Raw genomic sequence first — 26,343 nt, 5'->3', positions numbered from 1 at the left:
TGGCTGGAGCGGAATAAGTGGAATGGTATCAAATACATGGTTCCCATGTGTTTGATGCCATTCCATTTGCTCTGTTCCAGCCATTATTGTGAGCCGCCTTCCCCTCAGCAGCCACCACTGGTCCATGTGTGAATGCACATGTGTAATGGATTGTGCTGCCTGCCAGAACAGTGACCTGGATTTGCTGCTGCTGTAGACAGGGGGGCTGGAGTCCTGTAGGCGTCTGTAGGGGATCTTCCTCAGCTTAGACAGCTCCTTGGACAGGATCTGCTGGGCAGTCTCATCCTCCCAGGTCAACCCTGGAACATAACACATTAACAGGAATAACACTCAGAATGTCAGACTCGAACCAGCTAATATAAATATATTGAGCATGTATTTCATTATGTGACAAACAATGGAAGGAAGAAAAGACAGGTTAGTCTGAGGTGTCTGATAATACATGTATATCCTCCCAGTTCAACCCTGGAACACAACACATCAAAAGGAACACTCACAATGTATAGAATGACGAGAACAAATGAAGAGTTTCTTTCCAAAACGCTACACTGTATATCCATTTTCAGAAATGTTGGTAAATTAGCTTTGTTTAAAGAACAATTCTTGGATACATAGCATTTTGCAGAAAAACACATTTTAATACACACCTAAATCTATGGATTGAAAATCCAAAAACAGTCATATTTTACACAGACATGAAGGTACCCATAAGAAATCATTTCTGGTGAAAAATTGGTGGATATAGTGTTTTGGAAATAAACTCTTCAAGTGGTTGAACATATACTATATATTGCATCATGTGACTAATATCAAAGGGAAACAGAGAAAGAGGTGTTTAAAATGTTATCCCTGGTGGATAAGGTCAAAGTTCACTAAGATGCAGAGGGGAATGCATATGTGGCTCTCATCATGTAGACTTTAGTCTTGTACACCTACTAACATGCTGAGAGAATACTGCAGGATGAGAATGACTTAGGGTGTGTCTCAAAAGGAAACCTATTCCCTTTAGGGCTCTGGCCAAAAGTAATGCACTATCTAGGTAATATGGTGCCATTTGGGACACAACCTAAGTCCTTCTCATCCTGTAATATTATTTCATCATGTTAGTAGGTGTACAAGGCTAAAGGCGACATGATCGGCCACATATGCATTCCCCTCTGTTTCTTTAACTGCAGCGCATTTTGGCAACAGAACTGAGGACGGGTGCCAACACCAGATGGGGTGGCGGAACCAAATATAACACAGAATATGGCCACGCACACTTGAACAATTCAATAGAGACATTCCACAGATGAGAGGCAGCATCCATGAAATATACAAGCAACACTAGAATGCTTGGCAAATAGCATCTGCAATGACATCATTATCACACGTCACTTTGCACAGTGCATCTTACTGTTTAAAGGCAGCATTTTGGCTAGGTATGCTTGGCCTATATAAATCACATTTTCCCAAGAAGGCATACATTTAGATTAAGACGAGTCTCACACACACACACACACACACACACACACACACACACACACACACACACACACACACACACACACACACACACACACACACACACACACACACACACACACACACACACAATAACTGATCAACTCTCATGTTAGTGTCACGTTTAAGTAGAAATTGTACACCATTATTGAATGTTAAAAGCCTGTTATATTAAATGAAGTTCCCTTTAAAGAGGTATTGCCCCTAAAAAAGCAACTTCTTGTTTTGAAAGTGGCCTATATGGCATCCACATGAGACAGAAACATTTATTCTAGTGTCAAAATTGACTATAAAGTGTAAATAGGATAATTTTGGTCATTTGCGAGAGGATAAGGAAAAAATGTACGTGATAGAATGAACGGTACGGTGGGTTGGGTTTATTTTAATCCTGCCCACATCTGGCAGCACCCAAGTAATCATCAATTCAGAGCGCAGATACACTCGACCCAATCCTAATGCTTATGGTCAATTTGGTTTGACATTTGATATCCCTTCGGGGCTAGTTAGGGACCATCAGCAAATTGCACAGCTGGTACTACTAGGACAATATTTTAAAAGGTAAATAGCTCTAAATTTCAATGACTTAACAACCTCAAACCAATTATAAATTATTGAAAAATGAAAATAAAATTTAAAAATCTAGTCAAATCATAGTGTAAAAGCAGGTGAGCTGGTACTACTCTTTTTGGCCATTTTGGGGAATTTTGTGGTGGAAACCTGTGCGGGTTGAGCATAACACATCAGCCCTGTTATGCATAGATAAACATGCTAGAAATGTTTTAACAATGACATTTTTTGTGATGCTTATATTAAATTGCCACACCCTGTTGCACACAACAAGCTTCAATTTGCCCTGTCAAAATCGTCAACCATGTTACAGTCAACCGTGTTACAGTCAACCGTGTTACTTTATTTGGAACTTAATAGGGACTTAGTATATTCACGAGCTGAATTAGATGAAAGCACTGAATATATATAGTAAAAACTATCAGTAAAATATCCCAGGCAATAAGAGTATGGATCGATATGGGCACAGTGGTCTGAAATGATCTCTCCGTTTTTACATACTTAGGTATGCAAATGTGCTATCATGGCTACCAGATGAGAGCATCAAGCAATGCAGATCTCTCGGTGGTGGGTGCGTCCCATGATGCTATTGAGCGGAGCACAGAAGGTAGAGGCCAGGGTTCTGGAACCCAGCCAGCCACTAGATCCACCACAACCTGAGGAGGGAGGAGCAGCGGAACACACTGAACACATAGAACACTCGGAATCCACCATACTGCTGTCTGCTGCTACTGCTTGGCCTGCCTGCCACACACCTCTCAGAGCAGTGCCTGGCTCAGTAAAACACGGAGGACTATCAAACACAGAAAATAACTGTGCTCAATGACGGCTTTAATGGGGGCCCTGATGGCTTTCTGTGTGAGAGGAGAGCACAGGCAGTGTTTTCACAGGAGCAGACGTTATGTGGCACGGCAGCTTGATTAACGGTAACCCCCGCCAAGACATTCACACACAGCTTAGGTTTTCACAAACATCAGGCGAAACGGGTCCATAGCAATGGAACATAAAGAAGAGGTCCGCTTGGTTGGGCATCTGGGGTTAACAGAGATAGAGCTGTGAGAAGGAGGGGGTCGGGTTTAGGGTATTAGATGTACAAACTATGGGGCTGATTTAACAGAAATAGTGTTGCAAAATTCCAGTTACTCCCCAAATTTCCAGCTTTTCCAGAAAATCATGACCAATCATGAGGGATAAGCTGGACATCAAGGAGTCTCGTCAACCAAGATTTCTGGAAAACCTCTGTGTTAAGTTAAAGCCCCATAATGCTCCATCAGCAGGGTTTATGGTCTTGTGATGAGGTGAAACAAGAGGCATCTTGGTAGCTTTGAAAATATGGAGGTGTTTCTGTTTTGTTGTTTTATCCGGCCAGCACTTGGAGGGTCAGAGCAGAGGCAGTGGTGGCCATTATGTTGAATATTCCTCGGCCATTAGTTCTTCATCCCAAATGGCACACTATTCCCTACATTGTTCACTACTTTTGAGCCCATAGGGATCTGGTCAAAAATAATGCACTGTGTAGGGAATAGGATGCCTTTTGGGATGCAATCTAGGATTGTGCTGCTCTGCTCATCGTGTTGCTCTGCTGTGCTCTGTTTTGGGATTGAAATGCAGATGCTCTTTGCAGTTTTGTTCCCCTAATGGTTTTTCAGACAGCAAGGATAAATAACCTATTAGCATATTTCATTACAGCTGGATAGATTGATAAACCCTCTAAAATGAATCAGCACTGTGCACTATGGAATCTGAATATCATTATGTAGCTCGTCTAGAGCTGATTAATAGAAATGTATGTGGATTTCCAGGGCTTGCTAGAGGATATGGTATTTGATTTATATAAAACAACTATTATAATTTTTCAATTGTTCAGTAAATATTAAACATGATAACTTGATTGCTGTGTAAAATAGGATTTAACATCAAAAGTCATGTCTTTCTCCATTTCTGCAATTTTGCTCTCCATGTGCTGTATGAACATGTCCTTACATTTCTTCTGTCTGTATACATCAATAACATACTGCTGTTGGGAGGATGGAATACACATATGGTCTATGATACACAGGCATTGATCACCATCTGGTGGTCATTTATGGTCATTACAGCACTATATGCCAAGCACAGTCTGGGGTGTGAAGTTCATGGCATTCTAGCACATTCTGTAGAAAATCTGCTGTCAGTATACCTTTGTCTGTGGAATAAAAGTCAGTGGATGAATTGTAAGGTTATGCTTAAAGGTTTACGAAATGTACCTGATATGTTCCAAACAAAACCCCAACTACATTAGTTGTGCCTGGACAACAACCTCTCCCTCAATGTGAGCAAGACTAAGGAGCTGATCGTGGACTATAGGAAAAGGAAGGCCGAACAGGCCCCCATTAACATCAATGGGCTGAAGTGGTGTCCACATCACCAACAAACTATCATGGTCCAAACACACGTAGACAGTCATGAAGAGGGCACGAGAACACCTTTTCCCCCTCAGGAGACTGAAAAGATTTGGCATGGGTCCCCAGATCCTCAAAAGGTTCGACAGCTGCACCATCGAGAGCATCCCGAACGGTTGCATCACCGCCTGGTGTGGCAACTGCTCGGCATCTGACCGTAAGGTGCTACAGAGGGTAGTGCGTACGGCCCAGTACATCACTGGGGCCAAGCTTCCTGCCACCCAGGACCTATATAATAGGCGGTGTCAGAGGAAAGCCCAAATAGTTGTCAGAGACTCCAGTCACCCAAGTTATAGAGTGTTTCCTCTGCTACCGCACGGCAAGTGGTACCGGAGCGCCAAGTCTAGGACTCAGGTTCTACCCCCAAGCCATTAGACTGCTGAACATTGAATAAAATCACCACCAGACTATTTACATTGACCTCCCCGTTTAGTACACTGCTGCTACTTGCTGTTTATCATCCATGCATAGTCACTTCACCCCCACCTACATGTACAAATTACCTCAACTAACCTGAACCCCCACACACTGACTCGGTACCGGTGCCCCCTGTATATACATCGTTATTGTTATTCTTATTGTGTTACTTTTTATTATTACTTTTTACTTTAGTCTATTTGGTAAATATTTTCTTAACTCTTCTTGAACTGCACTGTTGCTTAAGGGCTTGTAAGTAAGCATTTCACGGTAAGGTCTACACTCGGCGCATGTGACAAATAAAGTTTGATTGATTCGATTTTTGATTTGATATGGACGGCATTGCTCATCCTAATATTTATATATTTCTTAATTCCATTCATTTCCTTTTAGATTTGTGTGTATTGTTGTCAATTGCTAGATATTACTGCACTGTTGGCGTTAGGAACACAAGCATTTCGCAACAACCACAATAATATCTGCTGAACATATGAATGCGACCCAAAAAATGTGATTTGATTTGATCATGGGTGTATTCATTCCACCGATTCTGTTGAAAAACCTTTCCTAAACGGAAGCAAACGGAACGAAACGGAGATAGACCTACCTGGATTTGTCCAATAGAAACTCATTTTTGCAACTGTTTGTAATGATTACACCCTAGATCAGTTAGATGCAGGCAAGAGTGTGCAAGGTGGTATTGAAAGTGTCACTGTCTCTCACCTTGATTACTCCAATTTGTCTCTCGACATGTGCACCAATGTTATAAACTTTAGTTTTAAACCTATCGATGTTACATTGAGCTGGGTGATCCAACAGTCATCCAATATGCTGTAATAGAAATAAACCCCTGCTCATAAAAATCAATCTTCCTCCCTAATCTTAAATGACACGACCGTCAATTAATCAAAGTGTTCAAACTGCAGCTTTACCAATGTATGTTCTGGTGCTGGCCCAACCCATCGGTTTCTGGACCAATCAGACGGTCCCGAATGTGTTTGCATTCGGTGAAGGTGTCGGGGAGGTACTCAGATCCTGACTCATTGCGGAGAAGAAACAAACATCCGTGAGCGTTGTGTAGTGTTTGGCCGGAGCAAGGACTCTGGGTAGCCAGGCAACGTTACATTGACATACACTAATGACTCAGGGGTGGATGATAGTGATGGCAGCAGCAGCAGAAACTGTAGTGGTAGCGTTGGTGTACTGTACTTACCTCTGTGGGTGAGTTTCTGCAGTAGAGTCCTGAAGCGCTGAACCACAGATGGAGACACATCATATGTATAAACCTCTGCTACCGGAACGGGTGTGGATTGACACCTCCCGAACATTCCATCTGGGGAAAGAACGACAAAGACAGTCAGGAACATACTGTATAGTATGGTAATATACAGTATATGACATTTATCCAAAGCGACCTACAGTCATGCATGCATACATTTTAGGTATGGGTGGTCCCAGGAATTGAACCCACTACCCTTGCGTAATAAGCCATGCTCTACCTATTGAGCTTCAAAGGACCACTAATAAAGTCTGCCTTACAAACAGCAATAATGTTAGGTACCAATAAAAATACTTTGATACAATTCATTATTATGAGTTGCCTTTTTAAAACGTATTTATTTTGATAAAAGCTTCTCACCAAGAAGCACAACATTCTCCCTTCAGTTCCAACCCTGCAACAGCAGCGCTTGTCAGAGATTTAGATATTCTTCAATGGGAGATAATGCTTCTCACATTAGAGGGGATGCTATCAGCATGATGATAAGCACCAGCTCATCAATAGAGAGACGTTATCAGTGAAGGTTCATCTAGACTTCTGTCCATATCAGCGGGCCTGGGCCCAGTTGCATAAAACATCTGAAATGTTTCCCTTATGGAGCCCCTCAAATATTTCCTTAGGTAAGGGCATACTTAAGGGTTTTTACGGTAGTTTGAAGGCATGTATGGCAGAAAGAGTAGCTGGTTACCATGGAGATGGCCTGATTCACCGACTAAAAGTCTCCATCAACGAGATCTCACATTCATTTTGTGAGATAGCAAAATAGAACCGGAAAAACAGGATGAACAAATTGCTTCAGAAGATAAACAACCATGTTTTTGTAGTTACTTTTTCTCAACTTGTTAATTTTTCTCAATTTGCTAACTAGCCAGCCAGCTTTGTAGCCATGGATTGTGCATCTTCCATTGTTAAAGTTAAGGAAACTAAGGGAAAAGATAAGGGGGAAATTAACTTAAGGTGTTTTATGCAACTGGCGACTGAGCTCAACAGTGACCAAGGGGCTCTGGGGTGATGCACTCTGTGGAGCAAATACAGCAGGATTCATATATTTCAACAACCCACTATCTAGACAAGATTAGAACGCCAGCACTTAATGGAGTGTGTATACATTCCAATTGGCACCCTATTTCCTAAAGACAGTATAGTGCACTACTTTTGATTAAAGCCCTATGGCAGCCATTTGGGACACAGACAGTGTCATAGTACTGCACAACAGCATAATTTGAGACAGTAGAGTAACACTGCATTGCAACATCTTTGAATTCACCATTGTTTTTAGCTCACAAATATCACTTCCATCGCAGAGTGAGATCCAATTCAAATGGTGCAATGCAGACATGTTGGCAATGGTCCATGTTGGTAAGGGACTGGACGCTTTTTTGCTGTTGTGATTATTTAAAGCAATTTAGTCCAGGGGAGGTTCATGTAATTTGTAATCGATTAAATATCAGTATTTGATCAGTCCCTCTTTGTGCTTGGCATATCCAGAATGTGGGCGTGTAGCGTATCTGGCGAATCAAATAGCGCTTGTAGCGATGAAATGGGAAGCTAGACTGCAACAAGAACAGTGGTAGAAATGCCACGTTCAAAACAACTGGGAATTAGGAAATCTCATTATTCTGACTTCAGTGCATTCAAGATAACTGGGAACTCTATAGCCCCAACTACAGACCTAGCCAATAATTGTTTGCTCACTTGATAACAATGTTGTTGTAGCCTAGGTAGAATTATGTTATTGTCTAAAAACGTAGGCCTAATCAATAGGGAAGATTTGCATGCCCAACTGCTGCAGAGTGCTGTCCCTGAGAGATAAGAGACCTACTGTATGCACTTAGCACTTCTACTTGTGCAATGACGCATTTTATTGTATGTATTGTCAATATTGTGTAATGTATGTTTTGTACGACCAGGAAGACGACTTTTGTGTTTGACAATTTATGACAAATTATTTAATCTAATTTAATCCCGTCTATTTTTACAAAACATAGCATAGAATAATCTACTGTATCCTATCCAATGTCATTCAGTAAAGCATCAGTTGTATCAGGCTTGCATCTTTGGAGCCCCTTTTCATATCTTCTGTTTGCTGTACTGTACTCTAGTTATGGCAGCGTTTGAATTATTACTCATAATTACAGTATCGCCGGCCATATTTAAGTCAGGTACTGCTTCTCTCTCATTGTCACGCCCTGACCATAGAGAGCTGTTTATTCTCTATGTTGGTTGGGTCTGGGTGTGATTTAGAGTGGGTTATCTAGGCGATTTGTATTTCTATGATGGCCTGTTATGGTTCCCAATCAGAGGCAGCTGTTTCTCGTTGTCTCTGATTGGGGATCATATTTAGGTAGCCATTTTCCCCATTGTGCTTTGTGGGATCTTGTTTAGATATAGTTGCCAGTGAGCATTATTATTTAGCTCCATGTTTCGTTTGTTCGTTTTGTTGTTTTGTTCTTTGAAGTTTTCATTTCCAAAATAAAGGATGGAAACATACCACGCTGCATCTTGGTCCACTCCTTATGACGAACGTGACACTCATCCATCTTCGCCCTTGTATCTGGAGCTGTGCTTCAGAGCCCCCCCTCTTCCACTTGATTTACGGCGTGGATTACAGCAAACAAGAATTTAAAGGCCTTTGTCATGGGAGTGGTTTGCATTACGATTGTGGAGATGCTCGTTGGTTGTAATCTACAAATGCCTTGTTGGATTATCCCTGATGTATTATTTCTACTTGTAAGTGGCCAAGTGGTCATGTTTTGCTGTGCAACACTGGTCTGGACAGCTGGAGCAACTGTAAACAACTCCCATATTCAATCAATTCAATAGGATGCAACTTGACCAATCCATCTATCTATACGATATCACCAAAAATGATAAGGGTAAACCAATAAATGAATGATCAGGAAGTGGATAAGTGCACTGAATTCTGATTGTCTCGTACAAAAAGAGATGATGCTTCAAACCTAAATAGAAAAAAAGATCTCTGCATTGCACTACACTTCAGGTGTTCCTCCAGTGTGTGGTAGACCAAAGCCATGCACGGCATCAATCCATGCAGCTAATCAACTGTGAGTGATGCTACAGCTAATAGAAGGTTCTCTGAGTGGGAGGCTGTGAGTTAATGGACCATGGTGATGCTAGCTGCTGCCAGAGGAGGACGACTTTTATTTCCCATCCAGCTCAGTGTCTACATCCCAAAGGGCACCCTGTTATTTCTCTATATAGTGCACTACTTTTGACCAGAGCCCAGCCTGGGGTATGGTCAAAAGAAGGGCACTATGTGGGGAAGAGAGCGCCTTTTGGTATGTAGACCGTGTTAATAAACATGTCAGATTGTGCCGGGGGAGGCCAGAGTAATCGATCTGGTTGAGTGGTCTGGGAAAAGAGGGACTCTGTATGACTCTAGTCTGCTCAGGGTCTGGTTGGCCCTCAGGGGCTGGCCAGGTAAAATATTTTGTTCCAAGTCATTAGGCTCCAGTGTAGAGATAAGGGTTGCGTCCCAAACGACACCCTATTTTGTATTCCCTATATAGTACACTACTTTCGATCAGGGCCCATAACGGATGCAGACATGGGCTCTTCTCTTGCTCCCCTACCCACATCGCACATTAGAGTAGCCGCACTCAACACAACACCAAGCGGCAAGGAAAACAGCTGGAGTCTGCTGCTGTGGTGGCTCTCTATAGTAAATGATTAAACAAATATGTTCGGTTCCTGATGATTTCAGAGGTGGGATTTGGTAACGGAAGGCTTTCCATGCTAAATAAAAAGCATTACATCTGTGGTCCATTGAAGCATTTTCCCATTAATGAGCAGAGCATCCAAGCAACCACATTCACCACAGAGCTGGCATGACAATTCTCATAACAGAACATTTAATGTGACAGCAAGAGCAGGATCTGAAAAAAATAATTGTTGCTCTACATAAAGATGGCCTGGGCTTTAAGAAGTTTGCCAGGACCCTGAAACTAAGCTGCAGCACGGTGGCCAAGACCATACAGCTGTTTAACTGAACAGGTTCCACTCAGAACAGGCCTCGCTATGGTCGACCAAAGAAGTTGAGTGCATGTGCTCAGTGTCATATCCAGAGGTTGTCTTTGGGAAATAGACGTATGAGTGCTGCCAGCATTGCTGCAGAGGTTGAAGGGGTGGGGTGGGGTGGGGGGGGGGTCAGCCTGTTAGTGCTCAGACCATACGCCGTACACTGCATCAAATTGGTCTGCATGGCTGTCGTCCCAGAAGGAAGCCTCTTCTAAAGATGATGCACAAGAAGGCCCGCAAACAGTTTGCTGAAGACAAGCAGACTAAGGACATGGATTACTGGAACCATGTTCTGTGGTCTGATGAGACCAAGATAAACTTATTTGGTTCAGATGGTGTCAAGCGTGTGTGGCAGCAACCAGGTGAGGAGTACAAAGACAAGTGTGTCTTGCCTGCAGTCAAGCATGGTGGTGGCAGTGTCATGGTCTGGGGCTGCATGAGTGCTACCGGCACTGGGGAGTTCATTGAGGGAACAATGAATGGCAACATGTACTGTGACATACTGAAGCAGAGCATGATCCCCTCCCTTCGGAGACTGAGCCGCAGGGCAGTATTCCAACATGATAACAACCCCAAACACACCTCCAAGACGACCACTGCCTAGCTAAAGAAGCTGAGGGTAAGCATGACTGGCCAAGCATGTCTCCAGACCTAAACCCTATTGAGCATCTGTGGGGCATCCTCAAACGGAAGGTGGAGGAGTGCAAGGTCTCTAACATCCACCAGCTCCGTGATGTCATCATGGATGAGTGGAAGAGGACTCCAGTGGCAACCTGTGAAGGTCTGGTGACCTCCATGCCCAAGAGGGTTAAGGCAGTGCTGGAAAATGATGGTGGCCACATAAAATATTGATACTTTGGGCCCAATTTGGACATTTTCACTTAGGGATGTACTCACTTTTGTTGCCAGCGGTTTAGACATTAATGGCTGTGTGTTGAGTTATTTTGAGGGGACAGCAAATTTACACTGTTATATAAGCTGTACACTCACTACTTTACATTGCAGCAAAGTGTCATTTCTTCAGTGTTGCCACATGAAAAGATATACTCAAATATTTACAAAAATGTGAGGGGTGTACTCACTTTTGTGATATACTGTATACTGTATACACACACACACACACACACACACACACACACACACACACACACACACACACACACACACACACACACACACACACACACACACACACACACACACACACACACACACACACACACACACACACTACCGTTCAAAAGCTTGTGGTCACTTAGAAATGTCCTTGTTTTCCATGAAAACATACATGAAATTAGTTGCAAAATGAAAAGGAAACGTAGTCAAGAAGTTGACAAGGTTAGAAATAATGATTTTGAATTGAAATAATAATTGTGTCCTTCAATCTTTGCTTCGTCAAAGAATCAGCCTTGCAGACCTTTGGCATTCTAGTTATCAACTTGTTGAGGTAATCTGAAGAGATTTCACCCCATGCTTCCTGAAGCACCTCCCACAAGTTGGATTGGCTTGATGGGCACTTACTTGCCATACGGTCAAGCTGCTCCCACAACAGTCAATAGGGTTGAGATCCTGTGACTCTGCTGGTCACTCCATTATAGACAGAATACCAGCTGACTGCTTCTTCCATAAATAGTTATTGCATAGTTTGGAGCTGTGCTTTGGGTCATTGTCCTGTTGTAGGAGGAAATTGCCTTTAATTAAGCACATTCCACAGGGTATGGCATGGCTTTTCAAAATGGAGTGATAGCCTTCCTTCTTCAAGATCCCTTTTACCCTGTACAAATCTCCCACTTTACCACCAGCAAAGCACCCTCAGACCATCACATTGCCTCCACCATGGCAGATAGCGTCAAGCACTCCTCCAACATCTTTTCATTTTTTCTGCGTCTCATGAATGTTCTTCTGTGATCCGAACACCTCAAACTTAGATTTGTCTGTCCATAACTTTATTTTCAAATCTTCCTCTGTCCAGTGTCTGTGTTCTTTTGCCCATCTTAATCTTTTCTTTTTGTTGGCCAGTCTGAGATATGGCTTTTTCTTTGCAACTCTGCCTAGAACACCAGCATCCCGGAGTCGCCTCTGCACTGTTGACGTTGAGACTGGTTTTGCGGGTACTATTTAATGAAGCTGCCAGTTGAGTACTTGTGAGGCGTCTGTTTCTCAAACTAGACACACTAATGTACCTGTCCTCTTGCTCAGTTGTGCACCGGGGCCCCCCACTCCTCTTTCTATTCTGGTTAGGGCCAGTTTGCGCTGTTCTGTGATGGGAGTAGTACACAGCGTTGTATGAGATCTTCAGTTTCTTGGCAATTTCTCACATGGAATATCCTTCATTTCTCAGAACAAGAATAGACTGATGAGTTTCAGAAAAAAGTTATTTATTTCTGGACATTTTGAGCCTGTAATCAACCCACAAATGCTGATGCTCCAGATACTCATTAGTCTAAAGAAGGCCCATTTTATTGCTTCTTTAATCAGGACAACAGTTTTCAGCTGTGCCAACATAATTGCAAAAGAGCTTTCTAATGATCAATTAGCCTTTTAAAATGGATTAGCTCACACAATGTGCCATTGGAACATAGGAGTGATGGTTGCTGATAATGGGCCTCTGTACGCCTATGTAGATATTCCATTAAAAATCAGCCATTTCCAGCTACAATAGTAATTTACAACATTAACAATGTCTACACTGTATTTCTGATCAATTTGATGTTATTTTAATGGACAGAAAATGTGCTTTTCTTTTAAAAACAAGAACATTTCTAAGTGACCCCAAACTTTTGAATGGTAGTGTATATATATATATATATATATATACAGTACCAGTCAAAAGTTTGGACACACCTACTCATTCAAGGGGTTTTCTTAATTTTGTACTATTTTCTACATTGTAAAACTATGAAATAACACATATGGAATCATGTAGTAACCAAAAAAGTGTTGGTTCTCATTAGGTTCTCATTAGTAGCTTTGAGAATTTCCTTGTATATTATGCTCTCCCATCAGTTGGTCCTACAATGCTCATCAGGGGAGAACATTGTAGGACCAACACTGCCAGGCAGGCTCAGAATCTTGATGGGGCGGAGCTGCTTTAGTAGGTCTCTGACCGCATTCATATTTCTGATTTGACTACGTATAGGCTATTTATAGTAGGCCCAAAAAACAGATAAGGACTTCTCTTTAGTGTATGGGTCGCTCAGATGGCTGTCTAGGGATTAGGGTTGGGGACCGTTCCATCATGATAGGAAAATAAATCAACAATATTTATTATTTATTTAAAAATCTATATCCCATATCTGCACACAGTTGAAAGCTCTCTCTTTCTTTTTCACTCACTTAACGCCACACTTTTCCCAACACAAAAACACACACCCCACCACCCATCACAATACATCTGCACATACCCACATACTGTGCCTTCTATGTCCTCTGCTTGCTGTGTTTTTATCTCTATGATGTTGATTGAGCACTTCTGTGTTCCAGTTCCTTATATTTGAAGATGTATTCTTGAGCTAATTATCCTTTCTTCTAATAATGTGTTGTGAATTTATAAAAATACTATAAAAATCTACTAATACTAATTGTTTTCCAACATTCTCTATCTAGAATGGTATAGTGTAGTTGTAGTTTATTTCTTTAACAATTGTTGAATTTGATTGCTTTTCTATATATATTTGTTATTACAATCCCTACCATGACTAGTATTGGGTGTTCCATTATTCGAGTCCTCTATGGGAACTTTTGTAATATTTAAAATAGCCATCTTTGTGTCTTGAAACATTTGGTTTTCAATATCAAGTTTATAGATTACGAGAGCTACATATGTCAATCTATTCTTGAAGATTGGGTACAGAACTTTGCCCCAGTCTGGTCATTCATGTCTATTCTTGTGCCAGCAAGTCTTTTACCCAGGCATTTGACCATTATTTTATCTTTAAAGAAAGCAAATTTGGCAACGATCGGGCGCTCATATCTCTGTCCTCTCTGTCCAAAACGGTGTACACATTCCAGTTGGATCTTATTGACTGCTTCGCGTGGGTTCAGAAGAAGAACTCCCATCACCACATTTTCAAAAACTGCCTTCATTTTCTTGTATACTAGTAAGTACCAGATTTTCTCTCATAGATCTAGTTTGTATGTCAAGTAAGGCTTCTCTCAGAAAGATGTTCTCCTTTTTAAGTTCATTAATGTCCCTTTTAGCTTGATTGTTTCTTTCTCCAATGTCGCAGCTTTTTCGTCACTCATCTCGAGGCCTTCAACTCTTTTATATCTTTACTGACTAATTCAAGTATGCCCAGTTTGTCATTTATCGACTTTAACAGATCGCTTTCCACCCTTACCAGTCCCGGTGGTCAAAAGCATAAATCGTCTGTGTCCGTCGGGGAGTCGCGTTTTCTTTTGGAGATTGGTTCTCCTGGTTTACACTCCGTCATGTTTGCGCGTTGCTTGTTTTCATAACATTTGTCGATACATTTCTCTAGCCGTGTGAGTTCATATGTGTTGTTGTACAGACGGGTTATTACCCACGAGTATATAAAGTGCTAATATTTAACTTACAGATATTGAATATTACAATTTTATCTTGAAGCAATCTGCACCACTGTGTACAGTCCCCCATCTTACCTCCATCTCCGCCCTAGCAGGCTAGTGTTACTAAGTGCTTGTTTCTATATGGGAAATGAAGAGAAGCTGTGGTTCCTTCCTTTTTTAAATGTATCTAATCACTATAAGAGTTAGTACATTTAGAGCTGGTAGAGACAAACAGGCTTTCTTGTTATCAGAGACCAAAACCTACTACAGATCTTCATTTAATCACTCTTTCTTTGCTGAGAATGTTCCTGCATTGCAGGAAGTGCAGATGAGCGTTTGTCATTTTCATGAATTCACGGAAAACCCACACTAACACACGGTTATATGAACAGTATTCCACTTTCCATGTAGCCTACTTTTGGCCAGCTAATAGCCTAACCACCGATCAAGCAACATTATGGACCAAACGTTCAAATCCTGTTGCTGCGGAACTAGCATGTTGGAGTGAACGGCTGTGCGTGAGAGGCTCCTGCAACTTTTTTGCGAAATAATCTAATTTAACCTACTTTATGGCACTTTTTACAACAAACGTTTCTTTCTAATACAAGATTGTAACTTTTTATATGATAATGCCGAGTAATAAGCGACCAAAGGACAATAAATCCACAGCGGAGGCCTACTCCCCACTAAACAACGAGACAGTCATGGCGGGAGGCACCTGCAACAACGTTACAGAACTTACCCGGGCTTTGGGGGAGCTACGTGTTGCTATAGCTGAGGATCTTAAGGCCACTATTGCTGAACTGGACACCAAAATCGAGAGCATCATTCGAACGGTCGCTTCGCATGGCCAGAGTATTCTGGACCTTGAGAAAGCTTCTGAATTCAACGTTGGTAGGATCGAGGAGTTAGAGAAGATATGCACGTCATTGCAGGATAGTGTGCAGAGGCTTGAGTGGTGGACCTGGAGGGCCATCCAGACGTAATAACCTTTGCGTTGTTGGTCTGGCAGAGGGGGTAGAGGCGGGCTCTCGCCCCACCGACTTCTTCGCCAAGCTATTGAAGGATGCAATGGGATCGGATGTTTTGGATTCGGATCTCCAGCTGGACTGTGCACATCGCTCCCTTGTCCCAGTGCCTGGACCGGGCCAACGTCCTCGCCCAGTAATCATCTGTTGTCACAGTTTCAAGACCAAGGATCTTATCCTGCGTGAAGCTCGAATGAGGGGCAACCTGTCACATAAAGGGCATCCATTCCGTGTCTTTGAGGATTATGCGCCCGATGTGGCAAAGCATCGCGCCGACTACAGAGAGGTCATGACCAAACTCTACAAACTCCATCTTCGCCCAGCCTTGCTCTTCCCTGCAAGACTAAGAATTACCCCGCCTTCCGGTGAGAAGATTTGGCTCTCCTCGGTTTTGGACGCAGAGACGTTTATCCGGGGATATACACCAATCCCCCGCACAGGTTAGAGTGCCTAGTCATTGCGTGTTAGGGTCTGCTCATGGACTCGAATCCATACTATACCATACTGGGTGAAACCGTATTAAACGGGCTCAACAAGGGCTACCGAACATGTAAGACGCTGAACCGACCAATGGATGGAGGTCAGAGCTCTCATTTAAAGTTAAATTCACTTTCATCCCGGCTGTGCTCAGAGCTATGCACTTCCAGGTTTGATCACTGACACCTTCGGATGGATATACTTATATTCCCCCACTTTTGTTTCGTTATATATTTTACAATCCTTACATTATTCTTACTACCATACCATTTATTTATTGCTTGCAGGGGACTGTGGGTGATGGTTGGGAAGGGGCAGACGCAGACACCTGGTTAGCAAGTTGATGTTTTATTACTATTTTCTCTTAGCATTTTAGTATTATGTATGTGTATATTTTAAATCAGTGTAGATTGTTATTCTGGGGTATGAATGTTTGTATGTGTATATGGATGTATATACATATTCTTTAAACATATATGATTTTTTTTTGTGGGTATGTATGTATTTTAATTTTACCTTTATTTTACTAGGCAAGTCAGTTAAGAACAAGTTCTTATTTTCAATGACGGCCTAGGAACAGTGGGTTAACTGCCTGTTCAGGGGTAGAACGACAGACTTGTACCTTGTCAGCTCGGGGATTCGAACTTGCAACCTTTCGGTTACTAGTCCAACGCTCTAACCACTAGACTACCCTGCTTCTTTGGCATCGGCCAGATAATGTGTTTATTATTATTTTTGTCCTTTTTTTCCCTTCCTGTTTGTGCATGCCTGTTAAATGTGGGTTGGGGGGGGGGGGGGGTAAGTGTAAGGTGCTACATATGCTGATCGTGATGGTTTGGTGCGCTTTCTTACCTTTTTATCAAGTTACATGGTATGCAGGCCATCATAGGAACTACAAACGAGAGGCGGACTTACATTCACTTCCTGGAATGTCAAGGGTTTAAACGAACCAATTAAGAGAGGCAAGGTCCTAGCCCACTTGAAAGCACTCTCGTCTGATATTATATTTTTGCAAGAAACCCATCTGAAGAATAACTGTCATAGCAGACTTAAGTGTAGGTGGGTGGGGCAAGTGTATCACTCTAACTTCTCTGCCAAAACGAGAGGCACAGCGACCTCCTATTCAAGCAAATTCTTGAATACCTACATAAAAAATTCTAGCTTACTTGATATATGGAGGATCGCTAACCCTACGGGGAGGGAATACTCCTTTTACTCTCATGTTCACAATGTTTACACTCGAATTGACTACTTTTTCTTGGATGCTAGACTACTCCCCTATACCTGTAATGTGAGGTATCATGATATTATAATCTCGGACCACAGTCCACTCACCTTCTCCCTGAGATTGGGTGACATTGTACCAAACGAGAGGGTCTGGAGGTTGAATCCTCAGCTCCTCACAGAACCAACATTCTGTGAATATCTTAAAGACCAAATTACATTTTTCTTTGATACCAACGACCACACAGAGACTTCCTCAGCATTATTGTGGGAAACACTGAAGGCTTATCTGAGAGGCTGTATCATCTCCTTTCAGGCTGCCAGGAGTAGGCGAAACAGAGGAAAACTGGAAGAACTGGAGGGACAAATTCACTTACTGGATAGGGAGAATGCTAGCCACCCATCTATGGAGAAACATAAAAAAATGACCTCTTTAAAATTTGAATATAATCAGATTCTCTCAGCTAAAATTGCTAAATCTTTTCTCTATGCCAAGCAAAAATATTTTGAATTTGGTGACAAACCACACAAATTACTCGCCAGACAACTTTGAAAAAATGTGAGTGACTGAATGATTCACAAAGTTAAATCTGCATCTGGGGAATTACTCTCTTCCCCCAAAGACATCAATGACAGATTCCGGCAGTTTTATGAGACTCTATATACATCTAAAGCGGATCCTAACCCCTTAATTATGCAAACATTTTTGGAGGACTGTAATCTTCCTGCCCTGAACCTACTTATTATTCTGTCTACGTGTACTTGTTTTGTATGTCATGTTTTGTATTATTTGTTTTGCACCCAGAACTCTGGGTCTTGTTGTTCCTGTATGCTCTTTTATGTTTAGATAAGAATTGTATACCTGTCTTGTATACCTATACACCATTCTTGTGTGTGTTTAATAAAAAATATTTGAAACACAAAATCCTGTTGCTGTAGGATTATTTTGCTGTGACAATATACAGATAGCTAGGTCAAGTTAAGAGCTTACACCTGTAGCTGTGAGGATTCACACAGCAATCTGAATCAGTCTGCGACATGTTGGATGAAGACATGCTAGGACACAGCTGAGTAATGGGCCCATTTAGTTTTGTTCCCTGTTCTGCCAGTTGCCATGGTGATGTGTTGGTTCCCTTCTCCCCTTTAGCTAATCAGAGTAGGAGCTGGAACAGAGCAGAGCATCCTCTTTTGTTTATGTGGTGCTCCAGCAGGTTTTCAACGGGCATCAACATCTGATGCCTCTTTTCCTACTCGTCTCAAAGAGCACCTAGAGTCTATTGTTTTACTGAGAGGGGGAGGGGTTGGATTCACCTAGCCAACTTCAGGCACTTCTAAGGAAATCACAGTATGCGCTTGTACTAGCAGAATATTTATGGTTTTATATTAATCATAAATAAACGGAAATTATCATAAATTGGCACTAAATTGTGGAACATCTGCTTTCCACGGTTCTCCTTTGTTAGGATAGAATACATTGTCTATGTGTGTGTGTGATCCTACTTGACTGATTGAAAATTTTATGTAAATGTGCTTTTCCTTCTTATGCAAGCTAAGCATACATAAATGGCTCATCCAAAACCATCTTTTTGCAAAGACAGCAAAACTATGGACAGGTGCAACAGAGAGAACTACATGTATAGGTCCTAATGTAATAACTACAGTATAAATATATAAGTTATAAAACCACACTAAGACCTGACCTTCACCGTTATAAAACCACACCAAGACCTGTTCTTCACTGTTATAAAATCATATCAAGACCTGTTCTTAACACTTACAAATCCACACCAAGACCTGTTCTTAACACTTACAAATCCACACCAAGACCTGTTCTTAACACTTACAAATCCACACCAAGACCTGTTCTTAACACTTACAAATCCACACCAAGACGTGTTCTTAACACTTACAAATCCACACCAAGACCTGTTCTTAACACTTACAAATCCACACCAAGACGTGTTCTTAACACTTACAAATCCACACCAAGACCTGTTCTTAACACTTACAAATCCACACCAAGACCTGTTTTTCACAGTGATAAAAAACCTTGCTTCAATGTTGCTTCAAATTATTCCAAGAAAGCATGAACTTACCTAGGCTTTCTTCACCTTTGGGAAAAGAGGTCAATTGTATTAATTCTAGCAACACCTTAATTGATTTCATTAAAATCAGTTCTGCATTGAAGCTTTGCAAAAGGACTCCATAAACAATGTAAAGAAAAAGCACCTTGTACACATCTATGTCCAAAAGGAAAGTCAACGCATATACGTTTTACTGAACACTTATTGACTACAGTCTTTCCTGTATCAGGGAACACAATGTTTCAATTTCACTGTTGAGCACACAGAGGGTGTTCCTTGTGGAATGAAGACATGCTGAGGAAGCCATCTGCACTACCAGTATTAAATTATAAGTCACACAGTACACAATACAGCTGAGGAAACTTGATTAACATTTACAGAGAAATTCATCAAACAGAGGGAAATAATCAAGACACATCCAGCACACTTTCAATATCATTGAATATATGTATACATTCATGGAGCAATAATTCAGAACCGTAACCACTCTGCTCCTGGAGAGCAACTGTCCACTAGGTTTTTGCTCCAACCTTAATCTAGTGCACCTGATTCTAATAATTTGCTGGTTGATAAGCTGAATCAGTTGAGTTATAACTGGGGTTGGAGTGAAAATCTGCAGGAGGCTAGCTCTCCAGGAGCAGGGTTGAAGTGAAAACCAACAGGAGGGTATCTCTCCAGGAGCAGGGTTGAAGTGAAAACCAACAGGAGGGTATCTCTCCAGGAGCAGGGTTGGAGTGAAAACCTACAGGAGGGTAGCTCTCCAGGAGCAGGGTTGAAGTGAAAACCTACAGGAGGGTAACTCTCCAGGAGCAGGGTTTGAGAGCCCTGCTATATATGTCTTGAGTGTTTTGTTAATTTTATGAAACAGTACTTAATTGTTAATTGCACCACTAGGTGGAGACTAACTGACCATACAAGTGAACTTTATTGTGTCAAATGCTGTAGCCTAGAGAGTACTAGAGAAGAGGATTTCCCGTTGCTGCACATTACTTATGTTTGCCACGCATTGTCATTTTATAAATATGAATATCCATTCTCAAGTAGCACAGATCACCCTATTCACCACATATCCTGTTGGCGGCAGGTAGCCTAGTGGTTAGAGCGTTGGGCCAGTAACTGAAAGGTTGCTGGATTGAATCCCTGAGCTGACGAGGTAAAAATCTGTTGTTCTGCCCCTGAGCAAGGCAGTTAACCCACTGTTCCCTGGGCACGGAAGACGTGGATGTTGATTATGGCAGCACCCCGCACCTCTCTGATTCAGAGCGGTTGGGTTAAATGTGGAAGATGCATTCAGTTGTACAACTGACTAGGTCTCCCCCTTTCACATATTCCTTTTCCAAGCAGCAATTAAATCTTCATCCCATGTGAAACAAACATGAAATATGAACCACGAGTGTGTGTCAACCTGCACATTTATGAGAATCCCAGTCAAGCAAATACAACAGCAGGACCCAGCAAACCAACAAACCAAAAGATGAATGGTCTTCCACACATTTCGAGTCTGGTATCTCATCTGAAAGTATTACAACAGCCTGGATAACCTTGGGTTTGCTCATGCACTACGTTTTAGCAAACTGGCAACAGAGATATTATCCTTGACCTCCATGTGTAATCACGTCACTAGCGGAAGGATAATCCATTTCAAGGCTCAATGATCAACAGAAAACATCCAAGAAGAGATTAGGGTGAACTTGCACTTGACTAGAAAATGTTTAGTAATGTGTTTTGACAACAGTCAGTCACAGTAATATAACATGCCAAATGAACAAAGACTATACAGTACATTAGAAACCATTAAAACTCTCAAGAATGATGCATTAAAATAAGACAACACCTCAAATGCAGATGTTTTTAATATCCATATCAAATCATTTCTGGTTAACAATGAAGTTCTTACTAGTTAGGTTTCCATCCAATTGGGACAGATTTTCATGCAAATATTCAAAAATCTGCATAAATATGCACATTTTCCCAAGAGATGTGTTTTCATCAAATTGACTTGTTGTGGATAAAAGTCTGTGCGTGATGTATTTATAAAGCTATTTTTGTGTAGTGCACACAAAAATTACTTTTGAGGTTAAATTCCCATGTACCAAATAAAACACAAAGGTTAAATGGATTTCCATCGCATTTTCAGCTCTACTAATGGTTTTGTCACAAAAAAGGTTGCATTATATAGCAAATATGCACATTCTGGTATTGGCACGTGCGCTCTAGCCAACAGCTCGCAGATACAGTACATGTATAGCCTACATGATGAGATTATTATGGACAAAAGAGTGAGATTATTTTAATTTGTCCATCGGCAGCCAAGCAAGCAGCGATGATCATGTCACCAGAATAAGACCCTCGATATTTATTGGAAAGAAGCATCAAGCTCATCACCATGCACTTTCACCACCATGTGAAGATCATAATATTATTTTATATGTAGCCTAATAAACTGCATTCTTTCCCGAGTCGTAAGGGGAGGAGCACACAACATGTCATCATGTGACGCCAAGTTTACTTCGATATGATGGTTATTATATCAATATTTGCGCATTAAAATCATTTCTCTCATAATTAATTTTACCGACACAAAAATATCCCATCTTGTATATCGTATTTTGTTTTGTTGACATTTGGAAAGTCTACCTACAAATTTGCTGCTTCCACCAGGCCTGTCGTGACCTTTTTGTTCAACGTACTTTGCTCACATAAAAAGGTTGGATGTAAACCTGGTTACTGCAATTGTTTTCAATTCAATTCAAATAGCTTCGTAGCAAAGAGGAACTTCTCAAGCAATCATTTTTCTTGGACTGTCTGGGAGTGGTCTGAGTGGGGAGGGGGGGACAGAAAACGAGCTGTTATTGGCAGAGAGGTTTGGAACTCTCTTTCTCATTTGTCTACTAACTAATTTACTGCGTCACCAGGCAGACCAAAACTCCATCCCACCAAAATAGGTTGAAATTTCAAACAGTTCTTACACTAAAAGGGCTTTATCATCATTTTCACAATTGCACAGTATTATTCCAACCTGGTGGAAATATATACAAAGCACAGGGAAATCAAGTTTCTGACTGCACTGGGCCTTTATCAAAATATGTAGTCATAGTCGAATACACTGTTATAGGCATATAAGGTTAGGAATGTACTTGTAAAGTTCATCATTAAAATACACTTCAGCAGTGGTGTAAAGTACTAAAGTAAAAATACATTAAAGTACTACTTAAGTCATTTTTTGTGGTATCTGTACTTTAGTATATATATATTTTTGAGAACTTTTACTTTTACTCCACTACATTCCTAAAGAAAATAATGTACTTTTTACTCCATACATTTTCCCTGACACCCAAAAGTACTCGTTACATTTTAAAAGCTTAGCAGGACAGGAAAATGGTCCAATTCATGCACTTATCAAGAGAACATCTCTGGGCCTCCCGAGTGGCGCAGTGGTCTAAGGCACTGCATCGCAGTGTTGAGGCGTCACAGCTGGCCGTGACCGGGAGTGCCATATGGCCAGCGCCGTCCGAGTTTGGCAGGGGGGCTTTCCTTGGCTCATCGTGCTCTAGTGACTCCTTGTGGCGGGCCGGTCGCCTGCAGGCTGTCGTCAGTTGAACGGAGTTTCCTCTGACACATTGGTGCGGCTGGCTTCCGGGTTAAGCGAAAGAGCGGTTGTTTAGAAGCAGAGTGCCTTGGCGGGGCATGTTTTGGAGGATGCATGTCTTGACCTTCGCCTCTCCCGAGCCCGTTGCGGCGATGAGACAAGATCGTAATTGGATATCACGAAAAACGTGGTGAAAAAAGCGATCATCTCTGGTCATCGCTGCTGCCGCCGATCTGGTGGACTCCCTAAACACAAATGCTTCATTTGTAAATGAAGTATGACTGTTGGAGTGTGCCCCTGGTTATCCGTAAATACAACAAAAAAAAAGAAAAGCATGTTGTCTGGTTTGCTCAATATAAGGAATTTGAAATGATTTGTACTTTGACTTTTAAGTATATTTAAAACCAAATACTTTAAAACTTTTACTCAAGTATGATTTTACTGGGTGACTTTCACTTGAGTAATTTTCTATTAGTATGACAATTGGGTACTTTTTCCACCACTGCACTTCAGATATGTTATCTGATAGGAACATCACACCTACTACATCAAACTGAAACTGGGTTAAGCAAATAGGGTGTGCATAGTGCACACATTCCACCACCTAAGCTGATTTTCCACAGCTTGTTTGCACCTGACCCGACCACTCCAACACCTAGATAGAACCAACACCCTGCTTTTAGCTGCCCTGACAACATTGGTCATATAGGCCAGGGTTTCTTAAACTAAGAGTGGGGGCCAAAGTAGGCCCTGAGCAAGTGAGAGGTGAGAATAAATCTATAATCACGCACTGTTTCTTCTTAATTTGGGTAGTTTAAGGACGATTTGGGTCACAGGACGGTCAATTGCTCATTTGGGTTTAAAAAAATGATATAGGCTACTGAAAATCTTGGGTCACATACAATACCTGTGAGTGACCACAAGGGAACAGTTTATAGAACAACAATTAGGTCCCAAATGACAAAAGTAGTGCACTATATAGAAAACAGGGTGCCATTTGGGTCAGATCTTGACTGCAAACCCCTCCTTGCCATTATCTCTCTGTGCAGGCGTGCCTCCATCCATGCTGTTGAAGCCAGGTAACTGAGAATCATGAGATGTGCCTGGAATGTCACAGGTCATCCTGCTCCAAATTCAGGATCACATCACAGTGAAATCCCAGTGAAAATGTCAAGTCACTGATCAAACCTCTCCACTGCCGACCATTCAGACTGCCCTTTCCTTTTGTGTTCTATATCAAATCTGGGGTGCATCCCAATTGGCACCCTATTCCATTTATAGTGCACTACTTTTGATCAACACCCCTGTTGGTGGGGAGATGTGATCTAGAACATCCACATGGCCAAACCCACTAATATGCCTCTCTATCTCAGGATCCAGGAAGCTTCATCAGAAGCTGATGTTCCGTGTAAACAAGGATTTTTGTAGCTTGGTGGTGATTTCATCTGTCAGTTTTTCCAAATCCTCATTTGTTTCACAAAATAACCAAATTATAACGGTTTTACAATAAGTTGCTCTTATGCCTGTGTAGTAACCCTGTATCATTGTATTACTACATAGTAGCCTACTGAGCTGTTGGGCACAAACCAAGAACAACTGAGAGTCGTGGGCTGGCAAACCACCAGTAGCTGATCAACAAGCAAGAGATAAGAGGGGCTGTGTCCCATTATCAACCTTTAACCTCTCAGTATGCGTCTCATTTCCCTGCCTGGAAACAACAGTATTAGGGTTTGTGCCAAATGGCACCCTATTCCCTATATAGGGCACACCCTATGGGCCCTGCTCAAATGTAGTGCACTATATAAGGAATAAGTTGCCATTTGGGATGTCTATAGTTCTAGCTGTGGTTCTGTCCTGGGGAGCATGTGTCCTGATACTGCCACTCAGACAGACAATGTGCCTACCAGGCAGCGGCCCAGGGTAATTTGACAACTGTCATTAACACTGACTCGCTGTCACTGGCACACACCATATAGAGAAAGACAAAGGCTGAGCTGGTGGTGCTCACTCACTGTAGCTTTTCCACATCGTGGTCCAAAGCTAACGTGTCAGCCAAACCTCAGCTCAGTTTACCTCAGTTGACAGTTATAGTCGCAGCTTCAAACAGGTAGTCAAAGAGAGAACGCGTCAGAGTGGCTGGCATACACTCAACGCAGCACTTCCACCCTGTTGCTAGGCAGCACGTCAATCTACGCTGATCTTTTTTTTTTGTCTGAAGGTTAACCATATTCAGCCATTAGGAGGGGAGTAAGAATATGTACCATATCAGGCATAATATACTGTATGCAACGATGTTCACATCAAATAAAGTTTTATGGCTCATATGACCTCAATTGCCAATACAGTATAGCTGTAATTACTTTTGAGAAGAAGGATCACCTAAATATGGACAGTGTGTTGCTTTGATGTGTAGACCTACTTTGGTGCTGTTGGTGACTCATTGGTAAGTGTGACTGAGTGTGTTATGAAGGGTGTGCACAGCAACACCTACAATACAACCTACCTCCCTGTACTTTAACTCACACAGAACGAATAAAAGTCACGTTTTGAGATAACTTCACGAGAAGTTTAAAAATGTCTCCCACCTGGCATACCTACTAGGTCATCAGTTACATAAAACGAATAACAATATCCGCGAGTGAAAAAGATGTATAATAGTCAACAGAACCATCAAATTATGGTCTGATAGGATATGTCAATTCAAGTGATTATATTTACATGGGAAGAACAATATTCATGAAACTATCTAATATAGCCCATCAGACAGTATGCACTTTCCTCATTGGAAATGAATGAATCCCTGACATAGGAGTGTGTTCCTCTGGCATATGGCCTGTTAAATGTAATAACCCAGGCGACAACCAGCGCAGACTAAACACAGGCTGAGAACCGAACTGGGCCAAAAATAGTTTAGCTATGAATATGATTTTTCCCCAGCAGCACAGGGCATTGTTTTATTCATAACACAATGAGATCAGAGACAAGGCCACATTTCAAATGAGGAAAAGGTCCCAAATGGGACCCTATTCCTTATATAGTGCACTAATTTTGACCAAGTCTGAAAGGGCTCTGGTCAAAAGAAGTGCACTATAATGGGAATAAGGTGTCATTTGGGATGCAACCTAAACTAATGAATTCTGGGTAGTAGAGGCCCAAAGAAAGCACA

At 41.6% G+C, this 26,343-nt stretch overlaps 1 protein-coding gene across 2 annotated transcripts in view; it reads right to left on the bottom strand.

Annotated features, from left to right (window-relative positions):
- Positions 1–26,343, bottom strand: part of LOC135558658 (receptor-type tyrosine-protein phosphatase N2-like) — a 145,617-nt gene that overhangs the window by 112,073 nt on the left and 7,201 nt on the right. Inside the window, exons 1-3 of one of the 2 annotated variants that reach the window (XM_064992658.1) lie at positions 19,601–19,741; positions 6,142–6,261; positions 176–299 (exon numbers count right to left, since the gene is read on the bottom strand). In XM_064992658.1, coding sequence (XP_064848730.1) covers positions 176–299; positions 6,142–6,261; positions 19,601–19,670 — 314 coding nt within the window. In that variant the 5' untranslated portion in view covers positions 19,671–19,741. Of the gene's footprint in view, positions 1–175; positions 300–6,141; positions 6,262–19,600; positions 19,742–26,343 lie in introns of those variants that run through there. The other variant, XM_064992657.1, reaches the window with a different exon arrangement.

Source organism: Oncorhynchus masou, chromosome 17 (assembly GCF_036934945.1).
Source record: "Oncorhynchus masou masou isolate Uvic2021 chromosome 17, UVic_Omas_1.1, whole genome shotgun sequence".
NCBI classification, from domain to species: domain Eukaryota; kingdom Metazoa; phylum Chordata; class Actinopteri; order Salmoniformes; family Salmonidae; genus Oncorhynchus; species Oncorhynchus masou.
This window is presented reverse-complemented; position numbering and strand designations above follow the sequence as displayed.